The sequence below is a fragment of the Diadema antillarum genome, unplaced genomic scaffold (assembly GCF_040938485.1).
Source record: "Diadema antillarum isolate AM-2024a unplaced genomic scaffold, OU_Dant_1.0 seq00000129_RagTag, whole genome shotgun sequence".
NCBI classification, from domain to species: domain Eukaryota; kingdom Metazoa; phylum Echinodermata; class Echinoidea; order Diadematoida; family Diadematidae; genus Diadema; species Diadema antillarum.
In genome coordinates this window covers 1,510,575-1,538,522 of record NW_027271207.1, presented here as the reverse complement: position 1 = coordinate 1,538,522, position 27,948 = coordinate 1,510,575, and the positions used below count along the sequence as shown (strand labels likewise).

The 27,948-nt window shown below is 37.2% G+C and overlaps 1 protein-coding gene across 1 annotated transcript; it reads left to right on the top strand.

The window, feature by feature from the left end:
• On the top strand, nt 1-27,432 carry LOC139727384 (CUB and sushi domain-containing protein 1-like). Its single transcript, XM_071638342.1, has 16 exons — nt 1-20; nt 941-1,249; nt 15,282-15,394; nt 15,986-16,201; nt 17,902-18,084; nt 18,932-19,198; nt 19,599-19,787; nt 20,763-20,954; nt 21,420-21,611; nt 22,305-22,508; nt 23,142-23,348; nt 24,339-24,442; nt 25,055-25,226; nt 25,904-26,140; nt 26,493-26,681; nt 27,230-27,432. Exons 1-16 carry the CDS (start codon nt 1-3, stop codon nt 27,430-27,432), a joined length of 2,997 nt encoding a protein of 998 aa, XP_071494443.1.
• Nucleotides 27,433-27,948: the final 516 nt, after the last annotated feature.

Below are 27,948 nucleotides of genomic sequence, written 5' to 3'. Positions count from 1 at the left end.
ATGGTATTTTCACAGGAGAGGTAAAATGATTCACAGAGTTCAGGGGCACAGAACACTTTCATGAGGGGAGGAGGGGGGATGGTTGCCTGGTTGCCACCTCCCCCCCCCCCCCCCCCCCCCATCGAGCATCTTTTGCCTCTTGGGGCCACTTGGTCAAGAAAAGTTATAAGTGAGGACTGTGAGGGATACTAGCGATTGATCAAGAAATTGTAGTTGTTTTTAATAGTAAAGCTTAGCATATTACAGCTCTTTCAATATAAACAAAAGACAGTGACAGGATAAGGGCCTCTTGTGATTTTTCTGGTATGTCAAATTTAAAGGAAAGACATAATTTACAAGTTTTACTTCTTGATAGTTTTCTTTTCATATTTCACCCTTAGTTTTACGTCTTAAAATCCACCTTTGTTAGTATACCATTGCATTTATGAATACTTCTAATTTTTGTGTACTGTATGCATTACAAGTAATTGTTTACATTTCATATTTGTGTCATGTATATTATTGTGAGATTTTGTGAAATATGAGATAAACAAAACTGAAACTGAAAGAATAAGACGAAAAATAAGACGGGAAAAATGAAAAATAACAGGAAACGGGAAAGAAATGCAAAGAAAGAAATATAACAAACAAGGGAGAGAGAGAGAGAGAGAGAGAGAAAGAGAGAACGAAGATGGTAGAGAGGGAGAGAATGGAAGTGGAAGTGGGGATGGAATCTTTATTTGGGAAAATTGATGAGAAAGTGAGAGATGCAAAACTTAAAATTTTCGTCCCTTTGCACGCATGTCATATGATTTTTTTTTTTTACATTTTCTAGGGATTTTATAGAGTGTCAAATGTGTTACACGTGTGTATGTTTGTGTTTTTCCTTTTGCTTTATTTCCTTTCCATTTTTCAGGGGTTTGCCTTCTTGACCATCTTGTTCCCATGTCGATCCCGAAAGATCTGAGGCCATTGATCTTCGATCACCGTCGAGAACGCGATCAGCCTCATGTAGTGCAGGAGCATCTGGTACGACATGTGAAGCATCATATCGCACGCGATCACAGGCAAAGATCAGTGAAAGCACGCCGCGTGATGACGAGAAGAGAGAACAGCAAACGGATGGAGAATGTGATGATGAAACATGCAGTATCTACACGAACAGCGACAATGATGATTCCACGTTATCCCCGGAGACTCCTCCTCCGAAGGCTGCTGGGAAGACAAAGGAATCTAAAAAAAGGAAAATGAAACCAACGAAGAAGCAGAAGTGAGTAGATTATTTGATCGTGATTAATTAGAAAACAGGTAATCTCATTAAGAGCGATGGAGTGTTTCCATTTTGTCTCTTTAAATGTAAGAGGAATATGTGATACACTCAAACGGAAGAAAATATTCTTATGGTTGAAACGTCAAAAATGTGATATAGCTTTCTTACAAGAAACATTTTTATCAGGAGAATTAGAAAAAGTAATTTCAAATGAATGGAAAGGTTTCCGAATATACGATCATGGAACAAAACACTCAAAAGGTGTAGCTGTTTTAATCAGAAACGACCTTCCAATTGACGTCATAGAGACACATTCCAAAGGTGACGGTAGAGCCATTGCGTTGAGATTTGTAAGCTATGATTCTGTTTATTTCTGCCTAAATGTATACGCTCCGGCGAAAAACGCAGAAAAAGAGCCGTTTTACGCATCATTACATAACTGGGTGAAAAAGATCAAGAAACCAAGTGAAATTATGATTGCAGGAGGAGACTGGAACTGTGTACAAAATAAAAAGTTAGACACAAACGGAATGTCTTACATATATTTACCAAAAAAATATTTTGTTAAATTTCAGCAGTGTTACAATTTAATAGATGTGTGGAGAAAAAAATTCCCGGAGAGGAGGCAATTTACGTGGAGACACCTGTCACTCAGTATATGCTCACGCCTTGATTATTGGCTAGTCTCCAGGGCATACGCTCCGTATGTACATTCCTTAGATATCAAACCAGTGTTAAAATGTGATCACAATGCGGTGACAATGAAGCTTCGGGTGACAACAAAAAAGAGAGGAAGGGGTTTTTGGAAATTGAATAATTCATTACTTAAAGATGAAAAATATAAACAAGGTATAAAGAATATTGTTCAGAAGGTTAAAATGGAGTGTGATAAAATTGATGCTCAGTTAAGATGGGAAATATGTAAGATAAAAATAAAAGAATACAGTATTAGATATGCATCTGAGTTGTCACAAAAGAAGAAGAAATATATCAGGAGCATCGAAGAAGAATATAAAAGATTGAGTATGAGTGTTAATGAAGACCAAAATATTGATGATTTAGACAAGATTAATTGTTTAAAACATGAGATAGATAGATGGTATGAATATCAATGTAAAGGTGCATATGTTAGATCAAGGGCAAGGTGGCTTGAGTCAGGAGAGAAGTCATCTCGATATTTTTTTCAGCTTGAAAAAGCAAAGGGTAAAAAAAAAGAAATAAATAGTATTGAAATAGATGGTAAGATTTTCAGAGAAGATGAAGAGATTTTGAAAAAAATACATGATTTTTATAGCAGTCTTTACGGAAAAGATGATTCCAAGTCTGATATCAAAGACTACACTCGTAATTTAGACTTTAATGTATTAAGTGAGGAAGATGCAAACATCTGCGAGGGGAAGCTCACAGAAAATGAATGCTGGTTTGCACTCAAATCTATGCATTTGAATAAGTCACCTGGCAGTGACGGTCTTAGTGTAGAATTTTATAGATGTTTCTGGGAAGACCTGAAACAGATGGTAATAGACAGCTTGAATCAGGGATATGATAAAAAAGAATTGTCTGTTTCTCAAAGTCAAGCCATTTTAACACTCTTGTATAAGAAAGGTAATAAGAACATATTAGATAATTGGCGACCAATTTCGTTGCTTAATATAGATTATAAGTTGGCGGCTCGTGTTCTGACAATCCGATTGAAAAAAATAATTCATTGTATTATATCCGAGGACCAATATGGTTTTATGAAAAATCGTTCTGCATCAGAGTGTATACGGACAGTTCAGGATGTAATTGATTACTGTCAATGTACTGAAACACCCGCTATTATTATGTCATTGGATTTCAAGAAAGGTTTTGATACTATTAATCATGATTTTTTGTTTGGTTTGTTGAAGGAACTAAGATTCAAAGAATCTTTCATTAGATGGATCAAAACGTTGTATAGTAATGCTAATGGTAGAGTAATGAATTATGGTTGGATATCTGAAGAATTTTTTATTAAAAGAGGTGTGCGGCAAGGATGTCCGTTATCAGCTCTTTTGTTTATCATTGTTGCAGAAATTTTAGCAGCAAAGATAAAGCAGAATGTTCAAATAAAAGGTATTTTAGTACCTAATATTGAATCGGAAAATGAGTATAACGATATTCGAATTATTCAATTTGCTGACGATACCACAATTTTAGTTGATTCTGTTGATTCCTTCACAGAAGTAATGACAGAAATAGAATTTTTTGGTGAAAATGCTGGCCCAAAAATTAATTGGTCAAAATCTCAGTTTATGAGACTGAACTTAGATATTGAAACTATTGGAGAATTAAATCTCACAGAAGACGCCATAAAATGTCTCGGTATATATGTTGGGAAATGCTATAAAGAAGTTGAAGACCTTAACTGGGAAGGCAAAATAGGGAAAATAAAAAATACACTAGATTTATGGAGAATGAGAAATTTGACATTGTATGGAAAGGTGACCATTATCAAACAATTAGTTACATCTCAGTTAGTATACACAGCTACAGCAGTACCTGTGCCCTTAAAGATCATTAGGTCAGTAAATAGATTACTGTATTCTTTTTTATGGAATTCCAAACGGGAAAAGGTAAAACGCACCGTATGCTGCAACCCAGAAACAGGAGGAGGACTTAAAATGGTCGATTTGCTTTCAAAATGTTTATCTCTCCGTTTATCATGGTTTAAGAAGTATTTTTCTGAGGAACAAATGTCATGGAAGATTTTATTTCAATATTGGACCCAGAAAATTGGCGGAATGCCTTTGTGTTGGAAATTTAATTGCAAGAAAAATGATATATTAAGAATATGCAGAAGGAGAAAAATACCTGAGTTTTACATTGACCTTTTCTGTTCATGGTCTGAGTTAAAGTACATAGACATGTTTAATGTTAATGATATAAAGAAAGAAGTTGTTTGGAATAACAGTCATATTAGATATGACAACGAAATGTTATGTTTCCAGAGCTGGATAAAGGAAAATGTTATCACAGTGAAACAGATTATAGAAGATGGGGAGTGGAAAGACGTTACATCCATAAATGAAACCTTCCGAGACAGGCAGCTGCTCGCCTCATTTGAATTGTCTAAGTTAAAAAAAGCATTCCCCAGGTTTTGGTTAGACAAGTTACGTAATAATATACAGACTCCTGTAGTGCTGCACACAGAAGAATTTGATGCTATTGAGTTGTCAACAGGTGATAAAATCAGTGTACAGAAAACGTCAGCTAAACATTATTATAGATTATTTTTGCATAAGAAAAAACAAGAACCTTCATGTTTATACCTCTGGCAAGGTTATTTGAATTTACCCTGTGATTTTGATTGGAAAAAGGTATTGCAATATAAGTTTCATCAGATTAATGATAACAGAATAAAGCAATTTAATTTTAAGCTTTTTCATCGAATACTGCCCAGTAAAGACAATTTGTTTAAATGGGAAATTTTGAATGATAATTTGTGTACTGTATGTAATTGTAAAGAAACCACTTGTCATTTTTTGCTGAAATGCAAAAAAATCAAAATGTATTGGAGAGTGGTTTCGGTTTTAATTCGAAATATTTTCGATCTTGTGATAGATATCAATGAAAAAGTCATTATTCTCGGATATGATATAGGTAACAAAAAGATGAAATTAGTAAACCTTTTTTTGAATTATGCCCAATTCATTGTCTACAGGAATTATGTCAGAGAACGCAATGCAAGAAACAAATGTTTGTTCAATGTACATCATTTAATAGAAGATTTGAAAGCGGAATTAAGATTTTATATCAGTTTGAAGTGCAACCAAACGAGATTCGATGATATTGGATTAAGAAGAATACGCAATTACTTTGGTTGGTACCATTGATGTACCCTTCAATTATTTTTTTCCTGTCATAATGATTATGTTGAATGCCTTTTGGATACTTGCAGATAATGTGATTGTAAATATGCGAAGATATGTGGAAAAATAAAGTACCTCAGATGAGGAAAATAGAAAAAAAAAAATCTTGTTCCCATGTGTATCAGCTCCAGGAATATACACAGCAGCTGCAGCTGAACTACGTGAAGATAAGATACATTACAAGATACATTATGTCACCATGACGACATGTAACTTTTGTCGATGTTGACTTGGCAACATACCTTATCTCACCATGACGACATGTAACTTTTTAGATGTCGATTTGGCAAGATACATTATGTCACCATGATGACATGTAACTTTTTAGATGTCGACTTGGCAAGATACATTATCACACCATGACCTGATGACGACATGTAACTTTTTAGATGTCGACTTGGCAAGATACATTATCACACCATGACGACATATAACTTTTTAGATGTCGACTTGGCAAGATAAATTATCTCGCCAAGTCTCCAAGTCGAATGGCACTTTAAAGCTTCCGTACGGTTCTGCTCATGCCAACTAATTCAAACTACACACCTCGGTTCCTCGGTCGAACTGGGCAATGGAGCTGCGCAGTGACAAGGCCACCCTCTCGACTCGTGATAGACGTGATAAACGCAGGAGCTCGAGTAAACGCAGCCCTTGTCAATTTTTCATGTAAATTTCCCGTATTTTGTTTTTGCTTGATTTAATCTTATGCGTCTTGTCAAGTAAACCATTGGAAGGAAGCGCTAGCCTTTAATGCTCCTCTTTATCTTATGTTTGTTATTCAGATTGCATTATTCAATACACGCAACATAATAAACAGCTGAAAGCAAGATATTATTCAGTGGGGTCAAGTTTTAAGGGCGAGTTTCTTTAATTATTTGTCTCCATCTACAACCAGCAGCGCTGTCAGAGAAACCAAGACACGCTTTTTTGTAACTAAAAGGAGAAAATGGTATCACAGGAACAGCGTTGGAAAAATAATGAACCAATGTATAGATCAGAATAGCAGCAAAGAAAAAAAAAATCATTGCATTCATGTATAAAACCTGAATAACAAAGATTGTCCCTGACAACCAAACTTATTTACCTGTCAATGAAATTGGCATAAAAGCTGATGGGATAGCTGGGGGTAAATGGTGGGGGTTTCCCTTTCTTTGTCCTTCCCAAAATGGAAGGTATTCACCTAGAAATTTATTATCACTTTTTATATTTATTCATGCCACCTTGCCTGCATGGCCTATCAGTCTAAACCGAATTTTCACTTTACGCTTTCAGTGTTGAAACTATTGTCGCAGAATCTATTCTGACACCTATTGTGATGTTTCTATTGTAATGTTTTTATTGGTTTCGCCTTTCTTAGGCTTGTTATTTTTTTTTAATGATGACGTGCTAACCTGCCTGCGGGGGAGGTTATCAAGCAATGTAACTAATATCATTTCATATGTTTCACTTTAAGGGCACTATTCCCGTACTGCAATGGTTTTTTACAATAGTGTATCTCACCCTCGGGGAGAGTTGAATGTCTCACAGTTATTTTGTTACAGATCACTTAGCACATTAACATGTGAAAGATCTCTTTCCAAGGCCTCTATACTTGCGTGTGCATTGCTTGGCAACATAGATCCCCAAGTTGCCATTAAACTTTACAAAATGTGTTGACGTTGCTAGAAGATGCTAAGCAGGCGGTCTTTATAGCGAGGACAACATAACAATACGTTCATTATGCGAAAATAATCAGTGCAAAACCCCCTCATCTACTGTTGATATGGTGCCCAGAAATAGGTAAGACCTGATTACGCAACATCGAACCCTTGGATAGTTTAATGGGGAATTCCACGCCAGTAATACGCCTAAATTAGTTTAATCAAAAAAAGAATGAAATCTTACTAAATACAACAGTAACAATCTAATTAAGATCGCCGAAGAAATGGGGAAATTATGAAAACTTGAAGTATCATTGCATTCTGCAGAACAGTTCTCGCTCAGTTGATATGGACATACGAATGAGTGAGTTGATGTCATAACCTCACAACTTTCCAATGAACTTGTAAAAAAAAAATGAAGATTCAAGTTTTTTGTTTTGTTTTGTTTTGTTTTTGCTATTACAGTGTAATACATAATGCTATGCATCTACGAATATGGCGTGTATTCAGGTAAAAGTCAATGATTCCTAAATATTAATCACTAAAGGCCACCTTACAAATACAACTGTCAGTCGCCCGAATGGCCGACTTTGAATCTGAAATAAACAAACGTATGTATTCTGAGGCTCTTTTGATTCATTTCGGATCCAAATTCAGTCAGTCGTACGACCAAAAGTCGTCAAGAGTGATTCCTTGGCCTTGATCTGCAGGTTTACTAATGTATACGATAAAACTACTCAAACTCTTAATTCAAAATTTGTTTTGGGCACCATTGTCATGCTGCTACATTGCACTCATTATCTAAAGGTGTAAATGATTTTATTGATGTTTAGAAGCAATAAACCAAACTTAAGTATGACCTATCTAAATCATCCGAACTGATGAGAAACAACCATGGCCCCTTTTCACACATTCATTGTTCCTGTCCGTTGTTTAGCGCTGTTTTTACTTCAAGTAGTGTACAGAACCTGCAAAACTCGTGTGGATTTAGTGGTATTACATGTAACCAGGACGCATAAAGACACCGCACACTGTACGACTTTCAGTCGCACGACTGACTTACTTCACATCTGAAATAAATCAGAATAGCCTCATATTCTTACTAGAATGATTTGCCATTAGAGACACGCTGTTCCCCTATTGAAACTTAGGATTGTTTAAAAGTGGATTATGATATGTCTGTTTTTTATATCAAGAAATATTTTTACTCAATGACTTATACCCACACAGTTTTATCAGTTGTTCAATTTGTGCAATAGATATTATTGTTCGTCGTTTTTCCTATAATTTCAATGTTTTGTTTAATTAGAAACTGTTGCAGTATTTACTTGTATTTGAAATTGTTGTATCAGTGTTTTTTTGTTTAATTTCTGATTGTATTCCAATGTATTTATTCTTTTTTTCTTTTTCTTTGTTTGCTGGTAACTGTAATTTTGCAATATTTTATGTGTTGTGCTTTAAAAGGCGCAGATGAAAACTAGCAAAGGCTGACTTGGGCCACCCTTTTTACAGATGTGAAATAAATAAATAAATAGATACATAGATAAATAAATAAATGAATAAATAAATAAACACGCTTAGGATTGTTTAAAAGTAGGTTATGATATGTGTGTTCATTTTTTCATACATTAGATCAAATAGGTCGATCCCACCTTCTCTCGCTGTGTGTACACCCACTGCAAATATTAAATCAGTGTCTTTCTACTGTACTTTGACCTTCAAATGCCACTTAAAGGCCATCGCGCACGATAGGACTCTCTGTCGCACCATTGACTGATTTTGGATCTGAAATAAACAAGCGGTCAGAGTTAGGCAAGTCCAATGTTCCCCATGGTTTCTGACCGGCAAATTTGTAGTCTGTTATCATATCATGAAAGTAAATAATGTATGGTGAATTATCTTAATCATGTGAATTTCTGAAGTGATGCCTCTGATGTTGTCTCCCCAATCAGTGATGGTGTGACACCATCTTGTTTAAATGAGTTAATCGTAAATTTTGAACGAATTTCCGATTTTCTTAAACTTCACCTATATGTCCTATACTTATTGTTGCTGCCTAGGATCATTCCACGTTATGTATTCTGGAGTGGATTTCTATCTTTAATCACAAGTATCTCCACGCAAGTTATTTTTCCCCCTTATTTGCTTCCTGACTTACTGGTAAAATTTGATTGGAGATTATCACAAAGGCCAAGAAAGGTAAAACTGGAAAATTCCCACCTCTCCGGTGGGGTAATTGGTAAATGACATATTTGTAAGCATACGAACTTGGAATAAGTCGGGAAAGTCCCATTCCCAACTTCATCTCTCCCTCCGTTCCTTCCCCTCCCTTCCCCTCTTTCTCACTCTCTCTGCCTGTTTTACACAAGAGCGCACACACACGAGCACAATCAGCGAGCACTTACCGTGTATGTGTCGTCGCGAAAGGAACACTCTAAATTGCAACGGTCTGAATGGAAATCATCCTTCCATATTTGCCTTCAAGCTGAGGTAAAACGCATATTATTACTTCTAATTTTGACCACTCCCTCTATATTGATTTGAATCATTTTCAAATGTTAGAAAGTGTCTTTATCTAAAGAAAAAAAAGAAAGAAAATTCCAATTATTTGATTGTTATTTTCATTTATGAATCAGCTCTTAATTTCATTAAAGTATCATAAGAACTAACCACCGTTTCATAATATTGAGGATAATTTCTACCAAACTGAGGAGAGTTGATGACATTACAGTGTACTGCATACAGTAATTATAATTAGTTGCGAAGAATTAAAGAAAGTAAGTGCGTTTCATGTTATTCTTTTCCCTGTTTGATTTCATGTCAAAAAAGAGAACTGTTAAAGATTTGTATAAAGGCCAGTACAAAATCTCTCACTTGTAATGTCACCAACTCACCTTCTTTCCGACGATGCAGATGGGAATTTGAATACGTCACAAGTGCATTTTTAATTTGAATGCCCGATTTTACTTGTTTATTTGAGAAAGTAATGAAATCTCATGCTGATGAAATTAAGTTGAATAGACTAGTTACTTTTTGTTTAAATGTTGATCTCGGATATCATTCAAAACCATTCGAACTTTAATGATCGCGTTGTTAACTCGAATACAAATCAGATGAATTTGAGCGGGAAAACCTATGTTAGCTGAGCATTTGATTTCACGCATCACGGATCATTCAAATTCACTACATGTATATAGGGGCAATCAATTTACTTAGCTTTAAGTACATTGGGCTTCTTGATGAAGACGTTTATTTTGCTATATACGGTGTTATGGTTCACTTGTGCATTCTGAAATTTCAACTTTACGATAGTAAAATTGCAGCGAACAAAAACGCTGTAAACAGGCGCATCATGCTCCATTTATTTAGATTGACGTACAAACAACCATAATGGTGGAGGTTGAATGACACCTAATTCGAGGGGGAAAATCGACTATACATTGACACTCATATGAATGATATTTACATCTTTTTTGTTTTGTAATTGATGTCTAATTGGTTTCCATATGTGGGATTATGTGAGATCATGTCTGTCAGTTTGCCTTAAAATTGATGCATTGTATGGTTAATGTCGGGGCGTTGTCTATTTTAGTGCATGCGGTGTCATCAAGGAGTATAACATGTAAAAATTGATGTGTTGTTTGGATACACGGCTGATTAGACCTTATCATTTAAAATTTCTTGAAATGAAAACTGAAGAATACTTCTCCCCCCCCCCCCCATCCTCACCCCATTACTTCCTCTTCATACTCTTCAAAAAGTATTATCATATCTTCTTCATTAAGAAGATTGCACGAAGTAAGAAATTGATTACCTGAAAATGAAAATGAACGCCTAAAATTAGGGCATCAAGACTTAAGCGTGGATTTTTATCTCCTTTCATTTCATTTATTCATTTCCATGTCCGGTGTAATATAAATTGTTCCAAGGTAGCATTAATGATTTGCACAAGATGAAATGTCATTAAAAAATAATAATATTGAAATGCCCGATTATTAAAATGCATCGCTTGCATTAGGAAATTGAACGCAATGCGTAAATTTGATTCGACGGAAACGAAACTGAGCTCCCATTCATTGATCGCTCGGATTCTGAACTTGAATGCACAAATATTTTCACGTGCGTGCGCTGTATCGATTTGAATGTTCATTTTTTAATTGAAATGACAAAAGTTTGAAAATGATTGGGAAGACCTGGGTCCTGTTGCATAAAACTTTTTTAGCAACCTTAGAAAATTCTGGTTGGGATTTGCCCAACCTGAATTTTTTAAGGTTGCTAATCTAAGAATGTAAAATCCGTTGCATAAAAACTCTGGTTGGGAGCTTCCAACCGGAATTTTGTGATTTCAACCGGAAAAAAATCCGGTTGGAGTTTTATGCAACGGGCCCCTGGGAATTTTGTCACGCTAAATACCCTGAACATTTAAAAAAAAACCAACTAAACCCAAAATAGCATGTATTATCAAAAATCTTTGTTATACCTCAGTTGTAACAAGCAGATGAAATACGTTAACTGTAACTTTAATAAGAGGTTTTACGAGGTGATGCGAGGTGATAACATCACCACTTAATGAATTTTGCGGGAAGATGCAACTAATCTGAAAGGCAATAAAACATTTGCAGCATTTACACAAGGCAGCATTTGTAACCATTTTAATGCTACCAGTATGTTGAATTATTGTATTCAGTTTCATTCAGACAGTTGACTTGCAGGTTAAAAGACTCACACCCTGTTTGAAAAGTAAGGGGACAGCAAGTTCCTTGATTTCATGCACATCTGACTTTAGTGCTAAGTTGGTCACTATGAGAAAATAGCATCATAGTACCTTTCTTACCAATGTCACACAGGGAACACCTTTACGGGTGCAACTTTGCACCTTTCACAACAGCATCACAACTAGGGCACCTTCAAAGGTGTAACTCTGCACTTTTCTGATCTGAAAGGTGCAAAGCTGCACCCGAAAAGGTGCACCCAGTTTGAGATCGGTCTGCACCTCTAAAGGTGCAAAGTTTAACCTATTTTTTTTTCTCTTTGTGATACGTTGATATAAAGTGATATCCATGTGTGACAGTAATTCTTCCATTTTATCGGTCCACAGGACGTGCTAAGCGAAATGATGATGACACTGTTGAGTCGTGTTCTTCTCGTGCCCTGCGTTCTTACTCTGCTTATAGCTCAATCAGGTAAGAGACTTAGTCCTGCGGGTTTTTTTAATCTCGTTTATTTCAGTTTGATAATTGTATATTTAGTGTGTTTTGATGACAGTGTTTTTATTCTTAACGCTCATTGTATATATTTATAGTAGAATGCATTGCATGGGGGCTCACTTCCCTATGGCATCAGAAAAAAAAAAAGATTACTTTTGTGGGCCCTAGCCCAATATCTGGATTCCCTGTTCGTATTATTATGTCATTCGCGAAATGTGCCATTTTCATGTGAAATTTACGTTATTTAACTGTTGACTGTCGTTTTCATTTTGCTGAATAGATAGTGATAATAGGGAAGATGGTGATAATTGAAATGATAATAATAACAACAGTACTAATAATGATACTAATAATAATAATACTAATAACAATAATCACCATCATAATCATCACCATGATCATCATCATATAAGATAATGATAATAACAAGAATAACTAGAAAAGCACTCTGAGAGCGCAGACCTCCGCCAAGCAGTTACTTTCCACCCATGATCTTGCTCTTCCCAAAGAGATTTTTTCTCCTCACTACCACTGGGGAAAAGCTCTTTGGGCTCTTCCGTAGAGATCAGTGATTTCAATCCATAGGTCTGCATGCTGAAAAATTGCCCGATTTCCCCAATATAGAATCCTTTGTTATGTCATAAACCCTTGCACTGCGCGCCTTGCCCTAGCAGAAACTAGAGCACGCACAAATTATCGGATCACTACCAAAAGTTAATCGTTTGGTACTTGTATCATTCTCAACCTTTCCTGCAAGTTTCATCCCAATCCGTTCACTACTTTTTGAATTATTTTGCACACGGACAAACTAACTAACGAACTAACGAACAAACCAACGGTAACGAAAACATAACCTCCTCCCTTGGCGGAGGTAACTAACGAACAAACCAACGGTAACGAAAACATAACCTCCTCCCTTGGCGGAGGTAACAAACAAACCAACGGTAACGAAAACGGAACCTCCTCCCTTGGCGGAGGTAACAAATAAACCAACTGTAACGAAAACATAACCTCCTCCCTTGACGGAGGTAATAATGTGTACTTTGAATCGCGATTGACACAGAGAACCGAATAGTATTTTACAGAATGTCCAACGTCCCTGGCACAAATGACTTTTAATGCTTGATACTTTCTAAAGATGATATTCCACGCTACGACAGACTTTTAAATCAGTAAACTTTTAAGTAGGGCTAATAATTATACAGGTACTGTTTGAATGCTGTCTTTTGTACAGATTGTTGTAGCCGGAGACGGCGGAGCCCGCCCCCGCCACCACCGGGTAAGTTGTACATAAAGATCGTTTAATGTCATGTTTCTGCCTGTTTTCGTATTGCTCATAAATTCAATGTAAGAGCATTGTTAGTAGTATTAAATTACTGTCTTTTTTATCTTTTATTTCAAAGTCGTACTCCCTTTCAGGTTGATCTATTGTGTGAGTTTTATAATTTATCATCTCATCTTACCTATTAACTATTCTTACCCTCGTTGAGGTTGCAAATAAGATTTTTTGTTTGTTCGTTTTGAGAAAAAAGAACAATGTTTATCTAATCCATCACAACGCTGCATGCAAAACGTTCACTCTGGTATTTATTGCGATGATGCTATTCAAAGTCACAAAAATTAATATTCCAATTGAATTCGTGCAAGGTGTGTTCACAACAACCTTTGCAGACAAAAATGTTTAATCATTTTAGTCATAGTTACATGAGAGAGAGATCAAGTAGTGATAATCTTTGCCCACGGAGCATGCATGTTTACAGTGGTCGACCTGCTTACATCCTAACTACTTTGCTTGAAATTTTACTGTAATTTCATATCTCTAGCTCCAAATTGTTTCTCTCGAGTGGATTTGAATCTTCTAAACCATTTCCAATGGCATGATGGGTGCAAATACAAAAAGTGAATACTGATCAGAAATTTGTGTGGAAAGTATTCTGATTATTTCATGATGGTTATTAAATGTTTTCTATCAGTGAAGACAACTTTAGGTGTCAAAGTCCATCTTTTCGGAGTTGCTTCGAATTTCCTCTTTTGACTCACCATGGAGCAGACAGGACACCGCCAAGATGGAATTACCCACACACGTCATGCAACAGCGGACAAAACAGATATTTGGGAATCAAGCGTGCCGTAGAACCTGTTAGCAAATTCTGGACCAATCCTAGAGCCAGCGAGGGAGGTTGTTCCGTCAAACACTATAAGTAAGACTGACTGTCTTATATATGCGATATATATATATATATATATATATTTATTTATTTATAAGATTTAATGTTCAGGAATTAGCTCTTCTGCAAATGCAAAGAGCTGTTGACTGTTTTCGTATACTCCAAATGGATATTAAGATATGCAAAGAAATACAACACACGGATTTGAAGTTCCATGACATATGCAAGACTTGTAAACCAATAAACACTGGACCAGGATGCCATAAAAGATGTAGGACCATAATTTCCTTGAAGAAAATTATATATTTTAGTGGCGAGAATTAGGTTTAAAAAGTGGGTGTCCATATTATTGTTTATAGTGTTTTTCTCATCTGAGTGGCCCAATGCCTAATACTGCACGCATGCCAGCGCTAGCTACCACGACCAGGATAGCCGGATTGCGTCCAGTGAGCTTTACAGTCAAATTCAGTCTACTTTATTATAAAGCAAAATTCGACCAAATCGGATCACTCTCAAGCATACTTGAATGTTATTTATGCAATAATAGGAGAAATACCCCTATGCTAATCATATAATACTGATTTTGTGAGGATGTGCTGTCTTGGAAAAGCGTGCCAATACCTAAAAATTAATGTCATGCTCAATACTGTAGACTTTACTAGTCAACTTGTATAGTTACTGTACGTAACATATTTCAAGCCCTTTATCTTTACCTGACATTCTTTAATGTGTTTAGTGTTTTTTATTTCATCAATTCGGTGGTGTGTTTTTTTTCAACGAGTTGATTTTTTTCTGTTAGTCTATCGGGTCACCAATTTCAGAATGTCACTGTTCCCATGGTTCTGGTGGAAGGGTGACCAAAAGCAAGGTTTGTTGCGAGCCTTAAACGTATCATTCATATATTTGATTATAGTCATTATCTTAGAGACCTATATATACCTGCATAAAGGTCTTGTGCACGTGTATTTGCGAGGTCTTTGTCTGTTTATGGGTGACCGAGGGACAAGGCCAGGGAGTATAGGCAAATACATGGTAAAATAGAATTCGTTCGATGCAAATTGACTGTTTGATATAGAAGAGATAGTGATAGTTTGTATGTATTAACTCTTCCCTTGTTATTACAGCCCATATCTTCCAAGTCGCTTCGGTCACGGTAGACAGCAGTATACGTACACGGCCAGAGACTGTGCTCCTGCTCCAAACACAGCTGTCTGTAGAGTGAACATTGATGTCAGAAGTAAGCACTGCTTTTTCTCTAGACATGATTTAGGCTTTGCAACCTAATAGTCGAATTCAAAATACAAAAAACAAATCAGAATACAAAACTTATCGAAGTTAATCATCGAGAAGTTGTGCTAGACAGCGACTGTGTCTTCGGCTGTACAGAGAGTTAGCACTTGGAAAGAAGTACACGAATTGTCCGTCAGAATGGTATGATTACAATATTATTTATTATAAAAAAGTACCGTGATTCGAACACCTATTATTCCAATCAATATAAGACCTTGTGGTGTTAGTTTTGTGAATTACTAATCCAAGAAAGAGGTATCCGGCAAGAAGAACGATTTGACAATTATCAATAGATTTATGATAATTCATAATTAATCACCTGAACAGTTGACAGAAAAGTTCACCATTAAATGATACTATCTTAAATAGTATTGAACGTACTATAGTAAACATAGAATCACCAAGAATCAAGAACCCTTATCGCAAATGTGACTTAACTAGAAAACAAAAAATACAATCATAAACATCATCAATAAAGGAACAGCAATTCCTCAGAATCAAAATTACAACCTACATGTATTTTTTTCCTATCAATCAGTTGACACGTGTGATGCCCACAAGCCACCCTCTAACGGCTACCACACTTGCTCCACGACGAATGGAATACCCTACGGGACCGAATGTATCTACGGCTGTTACGAAGGCTACGAGCTGGTAGGGGGTGCGAGCAACCAGCGGTACGCTCGAAAATGCGTCCAGATTCCCACTTCTCCGGGCTATGTCGACTGGGACAGGCCATTACCGTCATGTCGAGGTAAAGACAAGATGTTGACTTTAGGATTATAACTTTGGGAATTGAATATGTAGCACTCTGCCTTTTAAATGGACAGATAAAAGCAGTCGAGTGGAATTAATTAAGCATCTTACTTTATTTTTCACTTTCATGAGTCGACGCAAGTTCTTGACGTTTAGCATGTTAACTTTACCAGTTACGCAAAAAGATGTAGACCACCAGAATTGACTGACACGCTACTAAGGCGAAAATATATATTGTGCACCTTGGCCAGCATCTTCGCTACTGCATCTTACCCTGTTTGTAGTGTCTCCAGTTAGTTTATGTAAATGGTATTCGAACGTATATTGTGATATTCAAAAGTGGATAGAAATGATTATACGATAGGCTAATCGAAGGTGACCATACATTTTACGTTAGCTTTGATAAACAAGATTATGAACGATTTGATGATACAATAAACCTGTGCTGTAAATCATCAAATCGTGAATGCAATAATGCCGAAGAATTCAAGTGTGAAGGAGTGATCAAACACGTTATTTCAGAAGACCAAATGTTACCCTGCATCACAAAACCAACAAAAAGTCGCCAGACACAGATTTTTATTTAAGGGCAGATTCAGAAAGAACAGACTCTAAGCTTTGAAATGATGTATAGTTCAACTGAAATGGACTCTCCTAACCTACCTACATATTGGAAAGAAACTTTGGAAAAGTGTGAACCGAGAAAAGAGGCTCCGAAGTACAAGGTCTATTCAAGCGCTTAATTTTCACCAATTCCGTGCTAGCTGTGCGATGAATGGGTCAAAAAACAGGGTGTAAATCACCTGAGCAATAACAATGAAGAGTTTATCAGATTAGGCTGAAAGTAAAGATACTCTATCAAAACATTTTGTCCGTGATTAAGGCCAACTTTCAAAGTAGCAGCGTTATCCCTTCAAAAGTTACTAGACTTGAAAATAAAGAGTGTGCAAAGGGATATCAAGAAATGAAAAGGGACCTCAAAAACATACCTTCTCTCACTACTCTACAAAAAAAGGGTTGTAGGAAGACTGCTTAGAATGCACTTTCCCATTCATTTTATGGACCCATATTCAAGAATAATGTCGAAGAAGGGGTGTTCTTTCAGAAAATATGAAAAACCCAATATTGTCTTGGTTGACCCGTTTAACCTTTTTTTGAGTCCTCAGGTAAAATCAAGGGATGCGACTTTTTGTTCGTTTTGTGGTGCATGGTCACAAATATAATCATTTCTCTATATTTCCTTAGATTGGAAATCAATCTATGAGAGAGGGACAAATCCGATATCAGACTTAAAATGTTAGATTGATTTCTAAATCTATCAGATTGATATTTTCAATCTAATTCTGGATGATCTAAATGCAGGGAATTTAGAGAATATGTTCATTATGTGAGATATGTACGCAGGTCTTGGAAGAATTATAAAAAAAAAGAGATATTCCGTTACACAGGACAGGGCTTTAGGTGTGTAGTCTCTAACAAATTAAATAACACAATTAAAGTATACAATTAATACATTTACTGTATGGGTTCTTTAACTCAACAGGAGTGTTCATCTATTATGTTCTATGATATGACTGAAACTATCTTGATTTCTAGACTTTTATCGGTGGAGTATCAGATATTCTAGTTTTAATGTTTTGAATAAATCAAGAGCAAGAGAAATTACGTAATGTTAGAGTTATGTGTACTTTCATCCAGACATTACATGCAGCGTCCTGACAAATCCTGAGAATGGAAACGTGGTATGTACCAAAGAAAACAAGTACGAAAGTATCTGCTCCTATGAGTGCAACACGGGTTTCAGGCTTCCAAACGGTTCGCCAAGAGATACGGTGTGTCTTAAGACGGGATGGACATCACCTCAAGTCCACAACTGTGAAGGTAACTTTGAAATCATAATGTCCTGTTTCATTAGGGGGAGGGTGGGGTAATGATTGCGTTCCAGATTGATATCAATTTTCATACAAATTGATGATCATGTTTTATTGGAATTTAAGAATATAAGCCAGTATCATATGGAAGATCTACCGCACCTTCACCCTCTCGAAAATTGGCTTAGGAGGAGATACACGTTACAAGGATCCTCGCCATTGATTAAACAAAGAAGGCTAAAATTTTCCAAAGGGTCGTGTAAACTGACTAATTCAGGTTTTGGGCAAACCAGCGGAAATGCCAATCAGCAGAACAATCTAAATCTTTATGACTTTTACATAACAAGGAGTAGATTTAGATGTTCGCAGTTCCGTATGTCTGTGTGCTTCACAGTTGTTGTTTTTTTTTCTGTGTTCAGTTCTGTAATCAAATGTTTTATCTTATGTTGATCTCTTGTTCCTGTTTAACAAGTTTTGTTTATAATCATGGGAATCACCAGTCTCAATTAAAGAAGTATACAACGAAGAAACCCTATTATTCGATTTCTGCTATATAGAGCATTTAGAAACAATTTTATCGCGTGTAAAGAGTCATTTAACTTTATTTGCATAGTCCAAATTGTTATTCCTGCTCCCTTTGTGTTTCGGATCTCATACATTCATCATTATTGTTATATTGTTTTGTTTTGTTTTTGAGTTGTTTTGAGTTGAGTTTTGGAACACAAGCTGTAACATAACATTAGTCAGTTGGATGGCCATGAATCAAGCTTGTTCACGGAATAATCATGGTGCCCATTTTTGTGTTTATTTGTGTTTTCGTTTGTTAATTACCCCAAATGTCACCAACGAATCACTAGATGGGGAAGGACCGAGTTTTGACGACTGCCAACATATATCTGGCTGCCCCTCCAACCCGATGGTGTTTTATGCCGAGCCCAACGCTACCGAAGCTTTTGTGACGTGGTTAAAGCCTACAGCCTCGGACAATTCTGGCGGCTCAGTGAGTGTCAGCGATTCGCCCCTCCGAAATACCTTTCTACCCCATGGTGTCTACTCTGCGGAACATGAAGCCACCGATGAAGCCGGGAATAAGGCTCTGCTCAGCCTTACAATCATCGTTCAGAGTAAGAACCACATCAGTGAATGATATTGACCTTGGATAGACTGGCTTTAACCCCAGATGATCCAAATGTCATAGAAAGTTCATTTTCATGCATGAATGTACCACAATAATGACAATTTCAATTGAAATAAGATCCCATTAGGTCCCCTACTTATCCTGATCATTTGTGATTTAATGATAGGACAAATTAAAATTGTTATTTTGTTATGGTTCGTTATGGAAAGGTCTAATATATTCCAAGAGGGTTCAGTTTCTTCTTGATCCTATCAGCCGTTTCTTCCCGGGATGTTATTGACAGCAATCTTTACTGGAAGTGATTTGTAACTGTGGCGGTTGGCATTCTACAATATTTTGCTAACTGTATTCATTTTGGTCGGCGTTTTGTACTCAAATCCGTGCAGTCATTTATTGCCCGTATCTCGCAACATCCGAGGGGCTCCGATCAAGTTGCAGCCACGGCACAAGGCGGGGTTCCTTCTGCACTTTTTCCTGCAGCATTGGTTATCGTCTGGTGGGTGAAAGGACCACTATCTGCCAGGGGGAGGCGTCTCAGCAGGGGGAGTGGCTTAATCAGCCCCCAACGTGCGAAGGTGAGTGACTCAGATCCACGAATGACTATTTTTAGATAAATAATTTCATTCCATATTGTTTGCTTAAGTGACATTGTTAATAGGCAAACATAATAGTACAACATTGAATCAAAATAAGACCCAAAATATGATAGGTGCAATGCTGTTTACAAAACACAAACTTCAGACTTTGTCCTAATAAAAAAGGGCATTATTACACAGATTGATATTTGATAGTGTTTGCAATTTGATATCATCCAAAATAATACCTTTTGTTACAATATCGATGCACGCAACAACTCTGATAACGACCCTACCAGGAATATATTTTGAGCATAAAGTCTGATAATTCTTCCTTTTTGTAGATTTATCAATGTGGGTCACTGATTGCTTCTTAATACTTGCATGAAGTTTCATCTTTTTATATCTATATCTTGAATTCTGTGAGGTTATGGATGTTTGCCATCCAACAGGATTTTCGTCAATTGTAAAAGATAATAGAGAAATTAGTGGACAGGACGCAACAACATTCATTTTGGCATGACACCATCAAAGTAAACAAACAAACAAACAAACAAACAAACCAGCTTTACGAGCATCGATAAGTTTAGTCTATGAAATCTGCATGCCTTATCCGATATTTGACATATTTTGAGCGAAGAAGAGATATGGGAAAGAGGTTGAAATACAAAGGTTTCCTTTTACACTTGGCAGAACAATTTGCATCCTTATCATAATAACGCTTAATAACGTTCAATAGTGTTCAATGCTCAATACTCAATCTGAATTGAATTGAATTAAATACTGTCACCGTGAAGCTATAAAAATGCATTGGTGGAAGTTGCATTACTTATGCAGGTCTTAAATTGTAACAAAACATTAATTTTTCATTAGTATATGCAAATTGCGTAAAGACATAATGAGATTAATTGATTATGTGAAACCCATTCTCATTATGTTTGTGCTTACAATGTATTTGTGTCTCGTCACCATTAGTTCTAGAGTGTCCAGATGCTCCCAGTGTTACAGACGGTTCATTGGAGACGAGTCTCACATATCCAATGTACGGATCTACTGTTACATACGAGTGCGACGTGGGCTACACCATCAACAACAGATTCTTGAAGTGCTCATCTGCGCTGGGCTCCGAGATCGCCTTCTGGGAGGGGGAAACCCCTGTCTGCGAAGGTAGGTGAAACTTTGACTGTTGTACGCAAGGCAACCCAATAGATGATAACACATCAATAGCTTTAAGTGACCAGGTAGTCGCGCTTTGTGGGAGCAGCCGGGGGGGGGGGGGGGGTTCTCTACCAGTTGTGCAGTTGTATTGCGTGCACGTGTTCATGGCTGTTGTAGCTTTGTGAAATACAATACTTATATTGGTCATAGCTATGGGATCCCGTAATAAAAGTGATAATGAATACGACAGCGCTGAAGGATGCAGTTTCATTAAATTCGAGTAATTTAAGAACCTTTCAGCTCAAATGTTTCTATATCGAGACCTCGCAAGTCAAGTTAGACTTCTTCAAGTGTCTAATCAGACATCCTGCTTTCGAAAATAAAGCAGTTATCAAGTTGATTCTTGTTTATAGAAATGGTCTACCATCATCATTTTTCACTTCGTTTCTTTGCCCCACGTACTATGGTCATTAGTTGAAACCTGTACCAGACCGACGCGGTATGGCATGTCAGCGGTGGCTGGTTCGAGTTGCGCACTGAACGAGGAGGTGCCATACGGAGAGATATGCGAGTTCCAGTGCGATGAAGGGTACACCATAACGGGCAACAACACCATACTGTGTGGGACGGAAGGGGAGTGGTTGCCGAGAGTTCCTGCTTGTGAAGGTCGGCATGGCAAACACAATATCCTCGTAGTAATCTACTTCTTTATGTCTATGTAGATTGGATATTGCAAGGATGGTACAGTACAGGTGGAGATGAGAATTGGGCTTTTAACTTTTTGTGTGTTACCAAGAAACCACTTACAAAATAGTACAGAGCACACCATTTTAAGAGGACTTCAACGTTTATTGGATGAAAATCGGTTTTAGAATCGCTGAGACATCCAAAAACAAAAGTAAAACAAAGCCATCGTAATAAAAGTTGGGTCCCACACTTTATTAGGATCGTTCTGTTTTGGATATCTCAGCCATTTCAAAACCAATTTTCACAAAATAAAAATTGCATTTCTCATGGAATTGCATGCTCTTTCATATTTCATAAGAGGTTTCTCATTATCTCACCAAAAATGCTAGAAACCTGAAGTTAGGTCTCAACCAAAACTATACGATCCCTTTAAGCTCGTCTCCAAATGGTATTTGGAATGATGATGTGAAAATAATGAGATATGACTAAATGCATCACGAATTTCTATTATTTGCGTCATACTACTGCAGAAGTATAATAAATACAGTAAAGAGGATTGTCGCAGCTATTTAGAGGTCGAAGTGAGAGCCAATAGATTAGCAAGCGTCAGTACGGGGAAACCAGAGGTCAATGACTTCACTTCGTACTTCTCATTCTTTGCTATTCTTTTAGTCATCACCTGTCAGGGCAGTGCTCTACCAAGCCCCATAAATGGCGGGAAGAACGGTTGTCCACTCTCCTCGGAAAGGTACGGCACTCAGTGCACCCTGTACTGCGATGTCGGATACCAGCCATTGCAGCCGGTAACAAGGACATGTCTGGCCGATGACAATGACAAGGGATACTGGAGCGACAACGGGACCATCACGTGCTCAGGTAAGGGACAAATCTTGACAACAAAAATCTCAAATTATAAGGTACCAGGTACTGTTATTTTTCCCTATTGTTTACTATGAATATTTCAATTTCTAGAACTTTGATTTCACGTTTTATCTATGCTCAATATATGAAGTAAGAAGAGAATGCTCGGGACAGATAATGAACTTCTAGTAACAAAATGGCTTTTATCTGCCTCCTCAAGAAAAAAAAAGAAGCTTTTAACAGTGCATGTTTATTTCGTCATGCACCTATAAAATCCAATTATCTGCTCCATCGTATTTGTCTCACACGTGACAAGCTGCGACTGTGCATATAATTGACTTGCGAAGGCACAGCCTCTGCAGTGGGTGTGGGAAGATATCACTGCTAGACCACGTGACCTGTACATGCATTCACTATTGGCTGCCCTTACCCTTGTATTTGTCTTGTTATTACAAAGGGATGCCCATCGTGAATGGATGACAACAGTTACAACAGATGCTGATTGGTTAAAGAAATTAGAGTATAACAGAATAAGACCAGATGGAAGTCACAATATCAATCTTTTATATTCTCATCTCATTATCAGTTAGAGCATACTTAATTGAATATCACCTTTTTTGGCTGACATTTCCATTTTCAACTCCCTAGTCGTTAAGTGTACTCCACTTCCCGAGCCAGAGAACGGTTTCATAGCGACGTGCACCCTGGAGGGAAATAGGGTCAATGTCACAGCCCTGCAGGAGTACAACAGTCGTTGCCAGACGGCTTGTAACAATGGCTACACTCCTCTCAACAGCGCCACAAGGAGGTGTCTGGAAGATGGGACGTGGGATGGAATTGATCAGATTTGTGAAGGTACGTCAACATGAACAAACGCTGCATAATTTCTATCTTAAAGCTCACCCGGGCACGGGTTGACGGACGCTCTGATTTGATTTGATCCGATTATTAATTTTGCCTCAACTTGCATGATCTCTACATTTTTGTTAAGGGACAATGCGGAGCTAAGTGTCAAGTTAATCAACATTGGATTTGAACGGCGGGAAAGATGTTGAAACATTCATTTGATATTTATAGACAGGAGAAAATAAAAGAGCACTGTTGAAAGGACCACCCTCACAAACAAAGCTTGCGTTTTTATTGAAGAGTAACGGCAATCTATCATGTCTGTGTATGTGTCGGCAATAGACATAAGAGTAAACGAGTGATCAGGCAGCAAGTATGTTGTTTGCTCACTTAAAAAAAAAGAACGTCTCGTCATAAACATATTCATTTCGCCTAATTTTAGTGTTTTTTACTGCTGAAAAACAGGCAGCTAATCAAATAGCATGCAGTCATATAACCCTTATAGCACAATTCGTCCTGTTAGTGGCATAGTCTTTTATAATTATGAAGATTTAGAAAACGCTTTATTTTCGCGCAATCAGGACGTCATGATTATAAGCTAGTCCGTAGTTCCACTTTGCGTACGAGCAGCAAAGGTAATTGTGTACCTACATACGTTTGCTTCTTAGAATCATTGAGGTAATTAGGGCATCTGTGGTGATAATGATTATTCTTATGGCCTTTATAAGTATGGTGCTTTCTAGCGCGTCTACCTGACAGCAAGACAGTGTTCGATAACGCGTATTATTTGACAATAAAGTACAATATCAACATGATAAATGTGTTGATTGAAAGAACTTTCTGTCGCTTAGTCTACACATAATTCCATAAATTGCAATATCGGGCATGGTACCACTTTGAAAACGAGTGAAATACCTTACCAACTCAGGAAAGGGGTTATAAGTGCAATAATCAGCTTATTACTAATCGGCTTAGTTATATCAATCCTTGTGAACATAGACAATACGCCCCCAACGGTATACTGCCCGTCTGATCAGATCCTCATCGCTGGTGCCAACAAACTGCAAGCTATCTTCACCGGCGATAAATGGGAACCGGTCATAGTAAGTTTCTCTGCTCTATTTCTTGTAAAAACAGCATGAGTTCTTGTCTTTTCATCCTCGTTTTCAATTTAGACGGCAATGACGCAACAGCAATAAATCAACAATATCCACAACTCTTTCATTATGTTTTTTTACATACAAAACAAAAACAATCCTGCGTTTGTCGAAGATTTAGCAAGTATTCTTCAAACTATTACTCCTTAATGATTTTAAGAGGAAAGCCGCAAGTTGTTTCCCTCCTTGACTTCGTGTTGAAATAAGTACTGTGTGCACGTCATCTAAGAAATATTTGACAGTGGTATGCATGGATTTAGATCGCATTAAAAAAAAATGTAAACTGCAGTGAGAAAGCATCTGTGCACGCCCGATAATAAACGTAAATGTCGCAGCATTTCGCAGTGGGATGGAGGTTCTACCACCTCTACCATTCTACCATTCATTTAATGATGCTGGTTATTTGGACGTCAAACTACATGAAAAGCAATATTCAATACATTCGTAATTGGTAGCATCTAAAGTTGACCAGTAAGTTCTGCATTGTGATGGATGCATTTCAAAGGTTGACTATTGACACATTATTTTGTTTTATTTTGTTTCTGTTTTTCTTTGAAGGCCCACGATGGAGACGTCCAATTCGAAGCTTACCTGTATCAGGTGGATTCCCAGGTGGTGGATGGTGGCAATGTTCCCACCACTCTCTGGGAAGGTGACCACACCCTGGTCTACAAGGCTACAGATGTCGCCGGCAATTCTGCCACATGTTCTTTTGGACTTGAAGTCAGAGGTGAGCCATTTATTTGTGTGTAACAATAAGTACACCAGCTCCTGTCAGAAGTAGGACTCTATTCAATTCATCACTAGTCCTTTAAACAATATTGTTGAGGATAGCAGAAATGTTATAGCATATTTCAAAACATAAAATGCCTCATTTTTCATGATTTTCTCGGAAATATCAATTCTTAATTTTGTCACATTAGGCGATGATTCCGTGACGTGGTAAGATCATATTTTGCAATGCTGCCCATGTCCATGCATGTCATCAGAAAGACAGATAGTAACAATGTTTATAGATATTTTCCTGGAAACGTTGTCGAACGTGGATCTTAACAATGATTGATAATGAAATAAAACACGTCATTAAACATTAAAGATATATTTCTATCAAAATTCATATTGACATCTCCCGTGTTGAATATTATATGGCCTACATATTTTGCCCAGGAATGTGCAATGTGTCAGTGTAAAGAAAGTACAAAGCTTTTACATGTAGTCCTAATTCGGTTCCTAAAAAGTAAAATACATTATTTCTTAATCATTCATTTCATTGATTTCATGTTATGCTTAATCTTCTGTGTGACCCAACCCATCGAAATCTAGACACCTTGCGCAGATTTTGTTATTGTTTGTTTGCTCGTTTATTTATTTGTTTGTATGTTTTCTTCGGGCTATTTTATCATCCAGTTACAAGATGTCTAGCTCTGCACCCACCTGCCAATGGAGATGTCGCCCTCATTGTTGGTCAAGGTACATGCCAAGGTGGGGCAGTGTTCGGGTCTGAATGTCGAGTGTTCTGTGATGAAGGCTACCTTCTCTCTGTGGCAGACGAAGGGGACGATGAGTCGTTTACTCTGACATGTAACCGAACGGATGATACCACCACAGTAGGCACGTGGAGTGACACCACGCCTCAATGCGATCGTGAGTTCCCCCATATTGACTGTATTCATTCAGGCAGTTTTTTAACTTGAGCAATGGAAATTATGAGATGATGACATCATTGGCCCAATCATTTGCATATTCATATCAACTCTTCAAGAACTGTTGGACAAAAATTAATTCACAAAACTTCCCACCGTCCTGAATTCCCTTACGTAGTGCCTGGTATCTTATTTTCGTATCATTTTCTTTACTGTGCTTAGGAATTTCAAGTCTTTCTTTTTCATACTAATTTTTAATGGTCCCTTTTTGCCATTTATAATTATATTATTTACAGGTTTACTCACATCCCGGATAAAATGTACAATTCGTTTTTCTCTTTCAATTAAACCAGTTGTCCAGTGCCAGATACCACCTGTTACGAATGGCACCGTATCAGGCTGCCCCTCCGGGTCCGCCGAGTACGGGGACGAGTGTCTCTTCCGGTGTGATGATGGCTTCCAGTCCAGTAGTGGGAAGCGGTCTGTCTACAGGGCTTGCCAAGCTGATGGCACGTTTAGTGGAAATGACTTTCACTGCGATGGTGGGTTTTGTGACTGCTTGAAAAGTTTTGAAACTCAAATGTCGAATTTGTTAGGCTAGCTTATTGCAGTTAACAAAATATAATCATGAATATACCCTAAAATGCTTGGACACGTTTACCTGGAACCTTGCCTATGTGTTAGACTGAAATAAATGAAACATAATGCTTATTAAGGTGCAAACGTTATGAATTCATGAGCTATATTGTGTGAGAGTAAGTTTTAGTATCTGTGAAAGCCATGTTGTTTTCTTTCGCCTCAGACTTTGAATTTCCAGTGTTTGGATATTTTAAAGGTTATTTTCTTTTTTGGTGTCGAACTTTTTGGACAATGTAAATATGAAATTTCATAAACCATGATTCATTTTATTAATAAACTCATTAGAGGAAAGAAAATTAGAGATCGAGAGTAAAAAAAAAATGACAAGTGCTGGTAAGACGAATGTATTTTATGGTTTAGTTTATTTTTGTTATCAATTAACTATTAACAACGCGTACACCTTGCGCGTCATAATAAGGCAGTTTCATTTTCTTGCTACTTTTATTCTCAGTTCCCATAATATGCGCTCCCTTGAGCGTCCCGACGGATGGGTCACTATCACCTGAATCTTGTAGCGAGGCTAGTCAGGTTCCCTATGGGACCACCTGTTTGTATGCATGTGATACGGGCTTCCTGCACGATGGACCTTTCCAGAAAACTTGTCTGTCGACTGGGACCTGGAACGACAACAGAGACGTCACATGTCATGGTTAGTGAAATAAGAAACATGTGAAGTACCTAGTTAATAGCTTTGAATATTAAAGTTTAAATCCCCCCTTTCCTCTAGACCTTAAGCAATAAATTAGAGTACAAGTCCTTTCTCAAAATGAGGCAGCTGATCTCCTTCTAGTGTCTGTTTAACACGTTTATAAACGAGATTAATTTCTGATTTTGGAGGATTGAATGTTTTTTTAATGAGTTTCGAGACTTTACAAGTTTACAAGACTTTTTTTTATCCAACGCAAGGCTTTGATCACAGCAGGACATTTTTAACTTTATGCTGCAAGAAGTAGTAGATTGCATAGTACCATATGTCAGGGTTACAAAACACATTTTTATTTGGTTAACCCTTTCTGTGCCAGGGACTTTGACCAATTAGCTCTCAGAGCACACAAATAGTTAAAAATAACAATTCCATGTAATTCTGCATCGAGTAATATTTTCAAGGATTTGAATGAACAGCGTACATAGATACCCAATATTGCTTCTGCTGAGTACTGTTGACATGTT